Genomic DNA, 16,715 nt, shown 5'->3' on the forward strand with positions numbered 1-16,715 from the left:
CCTTGCTTTTCATCCATGAGCTCAGCGCGTTCAAGAGGCTGGTAAAGTGCTCTGCAAGACAGAAGGGGTCTCACCATTGGCTCTTGTTTTCAGGGAGTCAATGTGATTGGATCTCATCAGACTCGTGAGTTTGGTTAGGTCGCAATGAGAGGCGCTGTTATTGGAGCTTCGGGACGATTGTTTGCTCCGACACAAACGGGCATTGCCATAATTGCTGGAACATAGATCGAGCTTTTCATACCGGCAGAGAATGTCCTGCCTGTTATGAAGATCCTTGAGCCGCTGGCAACGGATTTTTGAGTGTCCGATCGAGAGCTGGAGACCATGAAGACCCATTTGCATCTTTCAAAAGGGTACTGTTGAGCTTCTGAACGTTCTTCCATCCCCTCAACGAAGCAAAATATGTCTCCCCCTCGGCTCCGCCTCCTCCCATGCCCTCGGATGAATCTGCCCCATAGCAACCCTCTCCGCATACCCCTCATCCGTCCAACTCACCAGCATAACCGTATACACCTCCACAGCCGGCCTATACGCATCCTCAAAAATATTCTGATCCCACTTCATCGCCTCGTCCGCCTCCACAATCCCATCGTCCAGCCACCTTGTCACCGGTCGCGAGTCGGCCAGCCGAATCAACTTGAAATTCGCTGCCGTGAATTGAAAGTTCCAGGTTTTTAAATACCCTGGGGGAGAGTTGCCGGAGTGTAAGAGCAGACCGCAAGACCCGTGTTGGTGGTTTAGGATCCGCATCACGCGGTTGTCGGTGCGGCCGGGGATTAGTTTGCTCGGGTTGATGTGTGTGAGGAGGAAGTTGAAGCGCCGGCAGGATACTTCTTCGGCCCAGAAGAAGAGGACGTCGGGTTGGAGGCTTGCGTGGGCGAGGGTGGGGATGTTGGATACGTCGAGGCGGTCGCTTGAGGAGAGGCGTTCTGCGTGGGTGTTATGGCGGTCAAATCTCAGGCGTCTGTTGTCGGTCATTTCGCCCTCGTGAGGGGTGACTTCCATGGGTCCAATTACGAAGTTGTTGACTTCGCCGACGCATTCGGCGAGTGCGTAGTATTTTGGTCCAGACCATCCTGCCCAGGACCAACTTGGGAGCTTTTCTCCACTGTGATGTTTGTATATGCGGTCTTGATCTAGCTCCGAGCAATCCCACAAGAGTGCAAGATAGAAGGACTGAAGAGGCATTCCTTGAAGGAACTCCCATTCCCACTCCTTTCCTCTCGCGTTCAAAATTCCGGAAAAAGCATTCAAGATATCATAGTTGAACGTCAATATTCTCTTCGAATACTGACTGATAAATTCCGCGTAAGCTGAAAACTTCCCAGCCGTACCATCCTTAAAACTTCTTGACATCCCCGAGATCGACTTCGAAGGCTCCAATGATGCGAAATTGCCAAAGAAATCCGCTGTCTGTTTGAAATGCTCGAATCGATCTTCACTCCATAGTTCCGACGGACAATGAAAGAACAGCTGCTCGTTTGTAAAGAAGAGACATCGTGAGGAGAGAAGTCGCTCTTGAAACGTCCATGCCCTAGTCTCATATGTCGACATAGAGAAGATCTTGGAGAGATCTGGTGATCGTTTGGCGATTAGGAGATCGTGACATTTGGCGATGGGTTTGATCTTTCGTGTTCCGGGTCGAAAGCCCGCTAAGGGGGTTCTCGCGTCTTGAGAACACAAAGCTACTAACGTACACTTCGCTCCGCTGTATATCTCGTTCATCCTTTCGATATCTTCCTGCCTAGTATCGCTGTCTTGTGGAATACAAAGCGTGTCGACCCAAAGACAGTACTCTCCAATTGAAGCAGTGAAATCTATGGCATCTTGTATCACTCTCGGGATCTGATCCCAATGCTTCCTCAAAGACCCATGAACCTGTAGTTCTTCGAAATTTGCCATGGTCAATTGTAATTGACTGACACTTCCCCAGACATACGACAGCGCAACATATCGACATTTCGAGTTTCGCTTAATCAACTTTTTGTTGCGAACATCAATCAGAACGATATTCCAGCGCGCTTCCCTCGATTGAGTGTCAAAGAACTTGAGCCGAATATCGTCACATCTCTCATGATGTTTATTGCAGCGCTTCAACCACTCTTTCACCATATCCGGATCGATTTCACCCCTCGGCACCGCTCTCACAACATCGTCTTTGATCAATTTCCACGGATTATCATTACTCGAGGTATCCTCCACGAGACGTCCAAAATTCAACGTTAGCGCCCTGGTGCTGGAAGAGTAGAAAATCAGATCATTCAGATCATCAATCATATGCGGATCACACCACGATTCCGTATACGCCTTTGTAAACGAAACCCATTTCTTCTCCAGCCGACTCGGCGAGGTCGTGAAAAACACCGTCCTAAAAAACGAGCAATTCTCAAAGAAATTCCGCTCCCACTCTCGCCTGGTATGCGTAATCAGAATACAAAGCGGACAACTTGACACCGTCTGTTTCGACCGGTTAATCCCTCCAATCTTGGGGATTTGCCGGAGTCGTAAGGCGCGACGACATGATCCGCAGATTTGCAAGGCCGAGGGGTCGGTGTCTGAGAGTCGCATTAGCTCCATCACCACGATGGCGAGATGACAACATGAGGGGAAGTTGAGAACGTGGGTTTGTTTTCAAACATAACCTTACAAACACGATCTTTGGGGTTGCTGGCCTGCTAATCGCCGAGTGCAACCTCACGATGCAGCGTCGAGGCGCCCTGGCTGCCCCCTGTCTATTGATTGCACTCAGCCCCAATGAGGAGACGGGATTTACGAGGGCATGGCGACTTCAACGGGTATGTGTGGGATTGTGTAACGTGTAATGTGCAGCGGTAATTTTACCGATGTTGGTTAGAGGCACTTCGCCACGAAGATTGGAGTATCTCTTCGTTCTGACTTGTTGGAAATATTAAGAAGGATTCGCGACTGGCCCCCAAATCCGCAAAAACTCACCACACTGTAGTAATTAGCAGCTGATTCGACAGATACGTAGCCGCATTTACATATTTAATTGAAGAAGAAAAGTAGCATTGTCTTTGGACTTATTCCGCTCTATACAAAAGCTGCGCCAGAAATTAAATCACCGTTTAGATGAACGGGTGACTAGATCACTTTGATCTATTAAAACTATCAAGCCTAACAGTTGTTGAGCAACTATGAAAATACTTCTGTGACTTTTCGATCCAATGAAGTATACCGCAATATAACAAGTTAATCGACTAAATCCCAGACACTCACCTGATATACTTATTTTGTCCGCCACGAGGTAGCAGTTCTATAAGACTAACACAAACGGAATTGGCCTTGAAAATATCAAATGGACAGAACAATATAATCGTGCTGGTATGGAGCAAACCATCCTCCCGGTTGAACCCCAAGATACGAATCGTTGAGTAGACACGAGGATGGACCTCTGCTAGAATAATCTCGGAGTAAAACCCTTGAGATATAGAGGGAAATTAGGGCTTTTGCATTGGGGGAGGGTTCTACATACATTGCTTAGCTTTTTGGTCACTGGACGCCAACGGAACCGTAGACGAGAATCCTATTGTGAAACTGGGTTTGAACAGATCCGCAATCGAGGCCGTGGAAAATCAAAGGGATGGAAACCCCGCCCTTTTCAATGTGAAGATAGTAGAGCAAATTGCAAGTTTATCTCTATTTGAGCGCTCTCGCTTGTTGACATTACATCTTACTACCCGTCACCCGCTTCGCGACATTTCGCTCAGCAGGCACCGCCAAAGCAACGTGATGACTGAGTGCAACAATGTCTCCGGTATCATCGAGTATCACTACCTCAATATCAAACCTTCCGTTTTTGATCTGTTTTGATTCGGTCCTCGCAAACAACCATTTGACGCCTTCTTCTGGTAAAGCCTTCTTGAAGTCGATGTTGAGGAGAAGCGTCGGATACCACTGGAAACCGAGTTAGTCAGTTGCACAAGACGCCGGATGAGACGTAATTCATACCATGATTGCCTTGTTACTGTCGTGGTTCGGGTCTCTACTTGCTTGTTCGCGTAAATTGGTTTCCACCGGCATCTGGAATTCATCAGTTGCAGTGCCAAACACGTTATTAGCACAACTTACAGGCCACGCATCGGATAGAAAACCAAGGGAAGCATTCGTCCATTTCTCCCCAGTGCTCAGTCTGACCCATTCATCTGCACAACTATTGCTGACCTGTCCATTGCGGGGATAGTAGAATTCAAGCTTGGCCATTGCCTTGCGAAATTTTATAGAGGGCATTCTAGATTGAAGGCACCACTTCTCATCCTCGTCTTTGGATAACCGCTCTAGTGAGACTGGCACGGGCTGAGGAGTCATCTTGTAAGAAGTTGAGAATGACACTCCTTCCTCTGTTGTCATGTTGGAATTGGTAATGACAGCTAAAGCTTCTTCTCTACCTGATTGGGTCAATGTGACATGAATTACAGACGCTTGCCGTCCGAGTTTAGTGTCTTTGACAGTGAAGAGTGCTGGGCCTGCTTCGGTTCTTCGTAGAAAGTCTATGTGAAGAGCTATGGAGTGTGGTTGGTTTTGCTTTGACAAGGTGGTGTTGAAATGTTTAGATGCTACCTGGAGGAAGCAGGACGTGACATATCCTCCATGTGGTACTAAAAATTGTTAATGAGGTTATTGATAATAATACTCATAATGTTCTGTACCTGTCCCAATGCACCAACTATCACGGAAGTCTGCCTCATAAGTATGGGACGATTGTGCTTTTAGGCTGGTCGATCCTGCAAAAGTCTCATTCGCAGTTGAAACCATTGCTTTTGCGTTCTCGAACCGAGCTCCAACGTGTGAGATGCTATTACAAGTCCTGCCAGTTCTGTTTGCAGGCTATCCCGTATATCACACGTGGGCTTTGTTTGTTTGCCGATAGCTTCAACTATGCGAGCATAAATCGTATGAAAATCTTGATAGAACTCGTGACACGGAGTGTGAAGATCTGCAAATTTGTAAAGCTGGAAATGTCCCTTTCGTCCTCAAAACGTAGTTGATGGAGAAGTACAATTCCATTGTCGTCCACGAGGGAGGACTAACAACGCCCCACCATAACCGTCGAACCGCGAACCGAGGCTGCTGTGTTCCAGACGATTGTTTCCCCATGTTTTCATTCTGGCTTGCACAAGCTCAACCGACTCGTTGGTAGCGCGTGGGTTGTTTTCTTCGCTGTCATGAGGTTCGCATGTTTATCTGGTTTAGTCATTTTGGTTTGCGTGTCACGGTTATAAAGGTAAGCAAACCGTCCCGTATCCATAGTATCAGGTCTCGTCTGACCCCTGAAAATGCTTCTGTTTCACAATCACGATTGCCGAGCTTGAGATGAAATGTGGACGAGAGCGCTATTAATAACTACCAAATATACGTATATTATCTCGAATTGAGTCTTGCATCTCATGCCTCCATGAAGTTATGGACTTCGTAAAATGATTGCGAGAATGGTTACATTTAATAGGTAGAAGCCTACTTATCTTCATAAAACGTTCACGCCCCTTCTAGGTTGCATAGATCAATCACAGCCTCATTGCGGGCGGGCGAAACATACGTCAGCAAGAACAATCACACAGCACAGTCACTCACAGTCACTACGCACAGCACACCAGATGGAGTAGGTGTGCGTGCAAAAGCCGTGTAAGCACATTAATAGATGCAGGTGCCTGGCCAGTCTCCTTGCTAGAACCAACATGCGAATCGGTTATTGTATTGTTTCATATTAGACGGGACATGTTCTCCAGAGTATGATATATTTCCACTTGCAAGCACAGAATCAGGAACGTTGATCTAGTAGAAAAACGCCTGCGAATCCTACTCTAAATCCTGAACTAGCACCTAGTAGTCGTTATAGATAGATATAGCGCCAGGGGATCCGCGTTTATCCTGGAAGCGAGAGCTCAATATCCGCCAGGCCTCATCCCATCTCAATTTACCTTCGACCTCCCAAACTCTTCACAACACAAATTCGAAGCAGCATCATTTCGATATTAATTCTCCCAACACTCACCTAGATGATATTGATTATTACATCAATAGCGTTCGATCGCGCCACCACTGCGAGCAGTCCCGGCGCTTCTGAAACTACAAATCCGCGTGTAGTGGGGTAAACATCGCAGGAAGGATCGAAGATGGGTGCAACGAGTAGCAGAGTTGAGGATACCTCTGCGCTGTATCTCAGGGATCAGAATCGATGTGAGATTACTTGCTGCTGCTGGTTTCGTTTTCGCAGATGCTGATGAAGGAATTACAGTGACGATTTCCTCATTAACCGTTACCAACTCTCGAAGACGCACCGTCCTCAACGTAGTCCCAGACGCATTCCCAGCGAACAGATACTCTGCCAGCCGCGACCTCGGTGATAATAGTGTTGTAGAATATGTACAGGTATGTTTAGCAAGGTCCAATGCAGCGAAAGCTTGCGGCGCGCAATTTGATGTTTTGTTGCTGACGGACCTTCAGGACCCAGATGCTTCTCTTTCTGCCCCCCCAAATTTTATCATCAAGCTCAACAACGACGAAGAGCTTACTTTTAGATTTACTTTCGTCGTTCGACAGACCGCCCAGAACCCCTCGAACAATGCGCCTCCGAACACCCCAACCGGCCTGGTTGATACTGTAATTAATGGACTTACGTATGTTTCAGCGTCAACAGCGAAGGAAGTAGATACGCTTGTCACGACAGAATTCCATGCCGACCCGAACCTACACAAGAATGCAAATGTACAGCTGGTGGGCGACTTTTCTACGGGTGGAAGCCAGTCGGTGTCATTTGAATGGACCTGGAAATGGAAGCCGCCGAAGCCAACAGAGGATAGAGGTGGCGGTTGGAGAAATCATTGCAGCGTACGTTGTCAAGCATTGGGCGTGGACGTGGCTAATGTTGATAGTTTGTTGAATATGACCAGCGCGCGCATAGATTAAATACTCTTGCTAGCTTTGCCTTCTGGGTTTCAAGTATGTATTTTACCATATCCAACAGAATGTGCTAACTCGCTATAGGCAATACTCAATATCTCAGCGCTCCCAACTCCCCTTCCCCACCACCATTCCACCTTGTTCCTCCGCCTAAACTCCGAGTACCGTCTTCGCAATCTATGGATTCAAGAATCAGCGCGATGGATATGCGCGATTATGAAGAGCCATCGTCACCGATCGTGGCCAACAACGAGTTTGCCTTGCCAGGTCCAGGTATTCCGCAGAAAGACTTAGTTAAGGTCGATGTTTCGTGCCAAAGACCGGGAGAAGATATGAGTGCTACAGAAGACGGACCGTTATTTCGCGCCACCATGAAAGCGTTGGAGCAGAAGACGGGAAATATGCGATTTCAAATGAAGAAGGTCTTGAAGAAAGCAGATGCCATGCACACTGCTCAAAATGACTGCAATGATGCAATGGCGGGATTCGTAGACGCGCTTCGAGAAGCATCATCATCGAATGCGAATGCGGTGCAACCAGCATTGGAGCATTACTTTGACAAAATTGCCTGGGAGATTCTTCAATACGAAAAGCAGAACGCCATTAATCTACAAAAGATCATCATCGAACCCATACAGAAGTTGTACACTATTGATATCAAACAAGCTGAGGCCAAAAAACGAGACTTCGAAGAAGAAAGTAAAGATTATTATGCTTACGTTGCTCGATACCTTGGCCAGCGGCAGGACTCGTTGAAGCAGAAGAAGCGCACGGAACAAGACACCAAGTATCAGACAAAACGACGAAATTTCGAATTGAAGCGGTTCGACTATTCCTCGTTTATGCAAGATCTTCACGGAGGCCGTAAAGAGCAAGAGGTACTATCACACCTCACAAAGTATGCTGATGCTCAGACCAAAGGTTACCTTACCACTGCCAAGAAGATTGAGAACCTGCTTCCACAGCTGGATGCTCTCAGCAATGAAGTACAGCAAGCGGACAAGGAATACCAGTATCAACGGACTGAGCGTGAACAAAAGCGCCGGAATCTTGAGAAAAGTACAACTACCTACGTTGAGCCAGATTCTGTACCTGCTGTAGGAACCTCATCGATGGCCTCTGCTATTTCCACGGGTGGCAAGTATACGGATTCTGAACTGGGGAGAATGGATAGCACATCTTCAACGCTGAGAGCTGTTTCTTCCAATGGAGTCTCCATGACCAACTCAGCAAATAATGGGGCGTCCGACTTTGCGCGCTCACCAGGGAGCTTAAGTTCAAACATCGGATCTTTAAGCAGCCCGGGCACAAATTCGAAATTTAAGGGGATCCGAGACTTGGAAGAGAAGGACCATTCTCAAGCTACCGCTAGCGAGAAGAATGGCACTTTGAAGAAGGAAGGTTTACTATGGGCTCTGAGCAAACCCGGCAGTCACGTTGACCCGAGAGGATTGAACAAGCAGGCTTGGCATAAGTAAGTAATTAAAATCCCAGTGTTCAAGCAAGTTTTGACATGGTATAGATTTTGGGTCGTGCTCGACGCTGGAAAATTGTCCGAGTACAGTAATTGGAAAGATCGTTTGGACCTGCATATGGAACCTATTGATCTTCGCATGGCCTCCGTTCGATCAGCTCGAGGTGCTGATAGGCGTTTCTGCTTTGAAGCTATTACACCTCAATTCAAGCGCGTCTATCAAGCAACTTCCGAAGATGACATGAACAATTGGATCGCTGCTATCAACAATGCTATTCAAAGTGCGATGGAGGGGAGGGATACAAGAGGATATACATCTGAAAGAGCATCACCTACTCCGACGGAACCGTTCCATTCCATTAGAAGAGACATTGGATCTATCCTTACTGGGAAGAGCTCTTCGGTGAACCATGGTCAGCACAATCCTACGAACCATAATACTGCCAACAACAACGTCTTTCGAAGAACTACGGTCGGAGCAAGACCGCCATATCAGCGCCAAGGGAGTGCCGGTTTTGACGAAAGTCCTGATAAGCTGCTCCAGTTGCTGCGTGAGACTGATCAGGGTAACTGCTGGTGTGCAGATTGCGGGTCAGGGCAGAAGACTGAATGGGTCTCCATCAATCTAGGTATCATCCTGTGTATCGAATGCAGTGGTATCCATCGATCGCTGGGTACGCATATTAGTAAAATCCGTTCACTCACGCTCGATATGAACTCGTTCACAACGGATATTGTCGAGCTCCTTTTGCTCGTAGGAAATCGCGTCTCAAACATGGTTTGGGAAGCTAAATTGGACCCTTCGACCAAACCACCATCTCACGCTACTCGGGAAGAAAGGTTACGATTTATCACAGCCAAGTATGTTGATCGGGCTTACGTGGAACCAATATCTTCGACCCTTTCTCGTTACGCTACACCAGACGACACTCTGCTGGCTGCCGTCAAGAAAAACGACATCCAGCAAGTTCTTTACGCTCTTGCTCTCAAGGCTAATCCAAACGTGCCGGACAAGTCGCGAGGGACCCATCCGGTATTTCTAGCGCTCGCCGCGGCGGATCCGGCAGCTCCCTCTCAGATGAGCTCACCCACTCGACCCGAGACGGCGTCCAAACCAGCGGCATTCCCGATAGCCGAGATGCTTGTTCAGAACGGTGCCATTATTCCTAGCACGCTACCTGCGTTCCCACTTAGTCGAAGCGCTGCTTTGTATGTTGAACAAAAGAGTGCTCGGAATGGACCGCCCACGGATACCCTGGGCTCCCTTCCACCATCGGCTGGGGATAAACAGAAAGAGAAAGAGGCACGATTGCAGAAGCGAGTGAGTGCTGGGGGACGATTGGCAAAGGTGCCCATTCCTGAAAGATGATTGTAATAGATGATGAGATGTGGGTGGTTAATGATTGATGTAATGCTTTGGAGATACCATGGGAACTCGCATTGCTGGCGTTGGACGTCTCGTCGTTTTTGTGTCTGGGTGCATTGCTAGACTGATGGAAGCTGTGGTGGTGCACTGTCGGTAAATGTGGTCGGTGTTACAGGGTTGGTTTGGGAATGGTGACCTCGAGGTTTGGATTGAAAATAATCATGCTATAGGGATAGGTGGTTATGAGATAATACTTAATCAGGCCAGATGTAGCTTCGTGAGATGAGCAGGTCTGTCTCCGAGATCGATAGGCCGAATAGTATGTTAGTGTTGTATCTCACACGAACAGCCAGCCCACAGTCTTTCCTCTGTTTTTAAAGATGTTTCATATCATATGCACGATTGGATCTTAGTCTTATCAAGACTCGGCACTCATACCCAAGAGGTAAATATGACGTTTCGTCGTCCATGTGAGGGTTCAGTCTAAGCCCAATCCGAAATACGAAGAAGTGGGAAGTTGGCAGAGGGTGGAGTGAAGACGGATTTGGACGAATCGGCAACCTAAAACGAGCACATTTACCTGCGCCAATCCCTTTACTCGATGCCACCGTTTTCTCCAGTCTTCTTAGCCTTTCCTCAAGCAGATCTCTCGCATTCAAATACGCCTGTCTTGCCTTGCCAAGCACGACGACAGCAAATCGCTCTTCAATTTCTGCTTGGCAGAAAAGCTTGTCGTGAGCCTAGGTCGATTTATTTTGGGTGTGTCGAGGATCGTCCCGCAGTGACAGAATCCACATCAACGCCGCTGTTTCCGATAAGCCTGTGAAGTGAGCGAAAGAGGAGGAAAGGAAGATAATAAAATTCTGCTGTGGCGGAGAGTAATTTTCGGTGACGGCTTTATTCGAGTCGGCAGATTGACGAGCTTACCTGGATTACTGTAGCCGGGTCGCCATCGTTATACGAGAGGTTGGGAAGTTGCTGCGCAAAGCTCTGTCGCAATCGAGCGCATTCCCCCACCATCAATCGCAATAACACAACTAAACAATCAGCAATAATGGCAGAAGAAAAGCAGACTCCGCCGACAAATGGCTCGACAGATCAATTACATCCTCCAAACGAACAGAACAATATCACGAATGGAGATGCTGAAAAACAAGACGATGGCCACCATCACAGAGTCAGCGCCGCAAAGGAAAAGCTGAGCAAGAAAGAGCAGAAGCTGAAGATGAAGAATAACCCACCCGGTGGTTACGATAAAACTCCGATCCCTCCAGCTCGCGACGGGTACACCATCAAATTTACTTTCCATCGCGCAGAGAATCTGCCGGTCGCGGATCTGAACTCGAGAAGTAGCGATCCATACATTCATGCGACATTAACGTCGGCGCTGCACAAGAGACACAAGGAAGACCCGGATCTGATTCTGCGGACGCCGACGGTACATAAGAATACGGATCCGGTGTGGAATACGCAGTGGACGGTGGCTGGTATCCCAAGTACGGGGTTCCGCTTGAAGTGTAGGATATACGATGAGGACCCCTCGGATCACGATGATCGTTTGGGAAATGTCACGCTTTCTGTGAACCATATTGGACCGGATTGGCCTGGGATTAAGGAGGATCATTTTGAGGTTAAGAAGAGGATGGGGAGTAAACGAGCGTATTCGATTAGGGCTTGCGCTGTGTTGTTGAGTAGTGTGAATATGGAGGGGAGTTTGTATTTGAGCGCGGAGCTGATAGGAGAGTCGGAACCTCCGCATGGAAGGATGTATACGGTTGCTGAGACTTCTTGGGTTAAGCATTATTCTCCGATGATTGGGAGACTGGCTGGGACCAAGGCTCCTGGGAGTAGTGAGGGTGGGAAGGATGGGAAGACTGAGAAATATGAGTAAGTCTTAAATCCACGATCGGACTAAATATCAAGAACTAACAAATTGTAGTTTTCAAGCGAATCAATTTCAACTGCAAGGCCCAGTACCGCCCGAACTATATCATCGCTTCGTAGAATTCAAACCCTTCGTCAAAGGCATGTTTTCGAAAGCTGGTCTCCGAGGACGAGTTCTGAACCGCGCTCTCCACCATCAACACGCCTCCGTATACAACTTCAGCAACACCACCGAATACGGCATTGTCAAACCGCGCTCTGAAGAAGCATCCGCGCAATTCCTGAAAATGGTCCACTACGACGAGGGGGGTCGCATCTTCACCTACGTAATCACCCTTGACGGGCTCTTCCGCTTCACGGAAACAGGCAAGGAATTCGGCATTGACATGTTATCCAAACACACCATGCACAGCGACGTAAACGTCTATATCGCCTGCTCGGGCGAATTCTTCATCCGCAGACTCAAACACCCCAAAAGATCCGCGGAATCCCCCTCCCAGGAAACACATCCAGACGCCGATCTCCCTGGTGGCCCCCCAGATGAACCACCGCCCAAAGACCCAAAATACTACGAACTCGTCATCGACAACGACTCCGGCACCTACCGACCCGACGGCTCCCTCCTCCCCTTACTCAAGAAATTCCTGAAAGCGAATTTTCCCGGCCTGCATATCGTGACGCGGGAGTGTACGGATGAGAAACTCACGAAGATGAAGGAAGCGCAGAGGGAGAGGAAGAAGAAAGAGGGGAAGACGCTACTGCTTGTGCAGAATAGCGATGATGAGATTAGTAGCAGTGATGAGGAGCGGTTGGACAAGCATGAGAAGAAATCCAGGAAGGAGAGGGCGTTGGGGGTGTTGGAGAATCCTAAGGGTGCGGTTAAAGAAATCTTGCCGGGAAGTGGGAAGAGGGAGAGGGAGGAGAGGGAGACGGAGGGGGATGCTGTTGAGAGGGGGGAAGGAAGTGCTTCATAGGGTGGTGGGGGAGTGAGGGTTGGGCGTTTGAATTGATGTGGGTAGGTGTTTGTTTTGAGGCGCGGGATGGGTGGAGTTTGAATTGAATTGCAATTGTATTCTACGGGATACGAAATGCGCTGGCTGGAATTGTGGAGGGGTTTCGTTTTTACTTAATTAGCATACGTGCGTGCGTGCGTACTAGATACCGATATAAATAGCTTAGTTTAGTGGATAATGTTTATGAACATTACTTGAGATTCTTACAGATCACTGTACCTGGGATGTGGTGGTAGATGATGAGTAAAACTTACTTGTGATGAGAAGGGCGAGTGGAGGAGTAAGCGCATATACTTGAATCAGCGCTCCGTTATCTACCAACAACAGAGTAAGTTCACGACGTCCATCCACCAACAGCCTACAAGAGCTCAAGTCAATCAGCGTAGTGCAATCCATCATACGACCCGAACACCCAACATCAAAAGCAAACGTCCATTCAGACACCTAAGGCACCTCACCACAAAAACCAATGAGACAAGACCACCTCAGCTCGAAACCCAGGATTCATTAGGATATGATTCTACTATTACAAGAGTCTTCGAACGAGATTCTACGGCGGTAATTTTATGCTGGTTTTTGAGAAGGATGGGGGGGTTTCTTTGCTAGGATTGGAGTGGCTCGGTAGATACCTACCTACTCATACGAGAGAGAGGTATTATACGTAAGTATCAGGGAATTGTTGTGGCAGAGTTGGATGGATGGTACGAATTCATAGGACAGGCTCGGACGAATTTGAAGTAGGTATGTAGAGAACGTCCCTTTCTCCTCCCCGTTCTCAGAATTTTCAAATTGATGTTCGTTCATGGGATGGATGGGTCGTGTAATAGAGATCCTGTCAGTGTTTATAGACCACAGTACAGTTTCGTTATTGGTCTAACTCCCTAGATATTATGTCCCAATCCTTGGAATGCTTGTTTGGAATCCGTGCGCCAATATTTTCAAGCTCTGTTTATAATCCAGATAGAAACCATCAAACCGTACTGTGCTATGGGTTGAAATTGGTAGAGTGAGCGGGTGTATGGAAAAGGAGAGAACAATTTAGAGGTCAATTCAGGACGGGCACTTTTATCTGTTCCGATATTCGTATGGCAAGCAGATGTGTAATACGCTCATTTATGGTTCATCATTCAACCTCTAATATTACAGCGAACATGAATACCTCAATTGATCTGAGTACCGTAACCCCGAATCTGATCCGCGCTGCATATAAAGTTAGTAAGTCTCAAAAAGCTCAGGGAGAAGAAAACTTACAACGCCCAACTCTGCTTCTCTAACTTCTCATCTTGCTTCAAATCAATCCCATCCTTCGTAACAACCGCAATCGAATACTTATCCAAACTCCTCGCATCTCTGTAAAACAACACCTTCATTGACTCCTTAATCGCCTCCACCGCCTCCTCAACCGTCAACTTCGCCGCCGCCTCCTCATCAAACGCAACTTTTCTTAAAAGCGGCTGAGCTAGATGCGCACCGAATCCCGTAGCCAAACTGGGTGAGCTGAACGTTGTACCTAATAAGTCGGCACTGGCCAAGAATGGCTTTCCCTCCCCATCTAGTCCAGCTACCAACAGTTGATTCCATAATGGGTTGAATTCGGATCGGCGCTTGTACATTACTTTGGAGAGGTAGGTGTGGAGGTTTTGCGCGTTGAGTGTGTGGCTGGATCCTCCGTACGCTTCTTCGATGTCGAGGGAGTTGAGGAGGCGGTCTAGGTATTGCATGTCTGAGACGTCGCCGCCGAATCCGACGACGGTTGTGTCTGCGAATTTGCGGAGACGCTTGACGTCTGTGAAGCGGGCGAGGGAACCATAGGATGCTGTAGAGGAAGGAATTAGCGTTTGGGTTTGGACGAGGTGGAGTATGAGGCTATACCAAGATTATCTGCTGCAATAACTACACCATCCTTGAACTTCAGTGCCAACACCGATGTACCGGTTACTGCTGGTGATTGTGTGTGCTGCTTTGGACCGTTTTGTAGGTATGCGTGATCGTATGCTCCGTAAACATCATCTCTGGGCTATCAAATAGTCAATAAGCGTCCTGTTGTCATGGTATAGGTATAACGTACACGGCCCCAAGCTTGTGGAAGATGATTCATGATGCGATTGTTTGGGTCGGTGAAAGATTCGAAGATGATCGGTTTACGATTTGGATTAGGGTGGAGGTACGATGATAAACCGCTGGTCAATGGAATTGTATGGATGAGAGCTCGGGTTGGGCAAGGCAGGAACGACGCGAAGCTCAGAGCTCCATCGCGGGATCAGCCTCAGGCCGGAATAATTAAAATCCGACACATTCAAGCTGTCGATGACAGAAAAGTGTTTGCAGCCCAGGTACAATAACCGCATATATCACAATGGCTTTGGTTGGATACGGAAGCAGTGATGAGGAGGAGGATATTGTTGAAGAAATTCAAAAACAGGTCCCGCTGGTATGAAAACCATTAGCTCTTTACTTGAATACTTTGTTGACAATCCAGACATAGGTAGCTCCAGCTTCAAGGTCTTCCGAACCAGCAAGTAGCCATAAAGGTATGCAAACCCACCAAAATACTATAGGATGTCTTTCTGATGCAGGCTAGAAATACAGTCAAATGGATCCTTAAACCCCGAAAAGAAAGTGGTTGACGATGCGACGAATCCACATCAAGATTCAGTCCCTGCCGACGATGCGCCCGTAGTCGGTCCAATTCAAGGGCCAAGTATACCAACGATGGATGCGGAGATGAATGGGCTTCAAGAAGAAGAAGATGGAATTAGCGGACCGCCCCAGTCGCCTTACTCGGCGAATAGAGCTCTTTTAAGAGACTTAACCCTACCAAGTCTACCCAGCTACGATATTCCTCCATCACCGCCTGGCTCCCCCGTCGCAAGCACGAATGCAAAGTTCAAGCATTTCCTCGATCTGAAGAAGAAAGGCATACATTTCAACGAGAAACTCTCGAAGTCTGCGGCTATGAAGAACCCTGCTCTGATGCAAAAGCTTATGGACTTTTCGGATATTGACGAGATAGGCCAATATTCTACAACTTTACCAAAAGAGATATGGAATCCTAGGGCATTTCCAGAAACTGCATTCAAGGAGGAGCTTGCGAAAAGTCAGAAGAAAATTCTGAAGCGTAAGGAAGAAGAAAGGCTTCGAGGACAGAGAGGAGCAGTAGATTTTGTTCCAGCGGCTGTCACGACGGAGCCTTCGAGTCGTAGTGGTACACCCGGAGGGAAAGGCCCAAAAAGTGCGGCGGAGAGGATCATGGCCGGTCTTGACTCTGATCGAGGTCGTTCAAATTCACCCCAGGTCCAAGGTGTGAAGAGAAAAGGCAGATTCGATACTTGAGGGGATGTTCCTCGGCACCAGCAATGGTAGTCAACGACTGAGTGTAGACTGTACAGCTACGATCTGAGACACAAGCTTGGTTGATAAGCCTCACGAGATTAGCAACTCATCAGTCACTGGGTGCCCGCTAAGCTGAGAGATATCCTATATGTCTCTCGGTGTGTTTGCACGTTCATTGAGGCTCAGTCACGCGTCTAGATCACGGGGTCCTGCAGATAAACGCGACTTTGCTTTGGCGTGGACCTAATGGTTGAGACCCTAGACCCGCCTACGACCATTCAATGACCTACCGTATCGATCACAGTCCAGTGAGAGCTAAACGGCCATCGAGGGTAGCTTGGACGGCTTCCAAGGTTGTTTAAAGTCAGTTGATGAACTGGGAAGTTGGTAAACATGTGTAAATAAGAGTGACCCTCCAAACTTGAAAGATGTCGCATTGTTGTACAAACATTCTCTCTCCTCAATTCTGCCTCGAAGACCAGTAAGTTCCTGGTGCATACGGCATTTTCCATTCGCAAGGGTCGCACAACTAGAACTATTGGTTGTTGGACCAAAACCTGGCCGAACTGCATCTGGACTGCTGAACCTTTCGTCTGAGCCATAGGTCGGGAGGTTGAGCTCCGATACGCCTGCTGCGGCCGTTGCTCTTTACCTAGCACTCGAACCTTTTGCAACACCAACTCTAAAGCACTTTGATTATCAACCACGCCTTGATCTCCGAACATTG

At 47.9% G+C, this 16,715-nt stretch overlaps 6 protein-coding genes across 6 annotated transcripts; 3 read left to right on the forward strand and 3 right to left on the reverse strand.

The window, feature by feature from the left end:
* Window positions 1-387: 387 nt before the first annotated feature.
* GLAREA_11930 (uncharacterized protein) lies at window positions 388-2,277 on the reverse strand (the record flags this gene model as incomplete). Its single annotated transcript, XM_008082712.1, has 1 exon — window positions 388-2,277. The coding sequence occupies one exon, from the start codon at window positions 2,275-2,277 to the stop codon at window positions 388-390; it is 1,890 nt and encodes a 629-aa protein (XP_008080903.1).
* A 1,407-nt stretch (window positions 2,278-3,684) lies between these two features.
* Window positions 3,685-4,773, reverse strand: GLAREA_11931 (Thioesterase/thiol ester dehydrase-isomerase; the record flags this gene model as incomplete). The annotated part of the gene is made up of 4 exons (XM_008082713.1): window positions 3,685-3,915; window positions 3,970-4,041; window positions 4,090-4,616; window positions 4,668-4,773. 4 exons carry the CDS (start codon window positions 4,771-4,773, stop codon window positions 3,685-3,687), a joined length of 936 nt encoding a protein of 311 aa, XP_008080904.1.
* Window positions 4,774-6,131: 1,358 nt separating this feature from the next.
* GLAREA_11932 (ArfGap/RecO-like zinc finger) lies at window positions 6,132-9,761 on the forward strand (the record flags this gene model as incomplete). The annotated part of the gene is made up of 6 exons (XM_008082714.1): window positions 6,132-6,195; window positions 6,254-6,387; window positions 6,463-6,846; window positions 6,891-6,957; window positions 7,003-8,392; window positions 8,441-9,761. 6 exons carry the CDS (start codon window positions 6,132-6,134, stop codon window positions 9,759-9,761), a joined length of 3,360 nt encoding a protein of 1,119 aa, XP_008080905.1.
* A 1,051-nt stretch (window positions 9,762-10,812) lies between these two features.
* GLAREA_11933 (C2 (Calcium/lipid-binding, CaLB)) lies at window positions 10,813-12,616 on the forward strand (the record flags this gene model as incomplete). The annotated part of the gene is made up of 2 exons (XM_008082715.1): window positions 10,813-11,645; window positions 11,698-12,616. The coding sequence occupies 2 exons, from the start codon at window positions 10,813-10,815 to the stop codon at window positions 12,614-12,616; spliced, it is 1,752 nt and encodes a 583-aa protein (XP_008080906.1).
* Window positions 12,617-13,815: 1,199 nt separating this feature from the next.
* On the reverse strand, window positions 13,816-14,753 carry GLAREA_11934 (N-terminal nucleophile aminohydrolases (Ntn hydrolases); the record flags this gene model as incomplete). The annotated part of the gene is made up of 4 exons (XM_008082716.1): window positions 13,816-13,855; window positions 13,907-14,471; window positions 14,528-14,672; window positions 14,724-14,753. 4 exons carry the CDS (start codon window positions 14,751-14,753, stop codon window positions 13,816-13,818), a joined length of 780 nt encoding a protein of 259 aa, XP_008080907.1.
* A 258-nt stretch (window positions 14,754-15,011) lies between these two features.
* Window positions 15,012-15,988, forward strand: GLAREA_11935 (uncharacterized protein; the record flags this gene model as incomplete). The annotated part of the gene is made up of 3 exons (XM_008082717.1): window positions 15,012-15,086; window positions 15,141-15,186; window positions 15,237-15,988. 3 exons carry the CDS (start codon window positions 15,012-15,014, stop codon window positions 15,986-15,988), a joined length of 873 nt encoding a protein of 290 aa, XP_008080908.1.
* Between the last annotated feature and the right edge of the window lie 727 nt (window positions 15,989-16,715).

This window comes from Glarea lozoyensis (genome assembly GCF_000409485.1).
Source record: "Glarea lozoyensis ATCC 20868 chromosome Unknown GLAREA17, whole genome shotgun sequence".
Taxonomy (NCBI): Eukaryota; Fungi; Ascomycota; class Leotiomycetes; order Helotiales; family Helotiaceae; genus Glarea; species Glarea lozoyensis.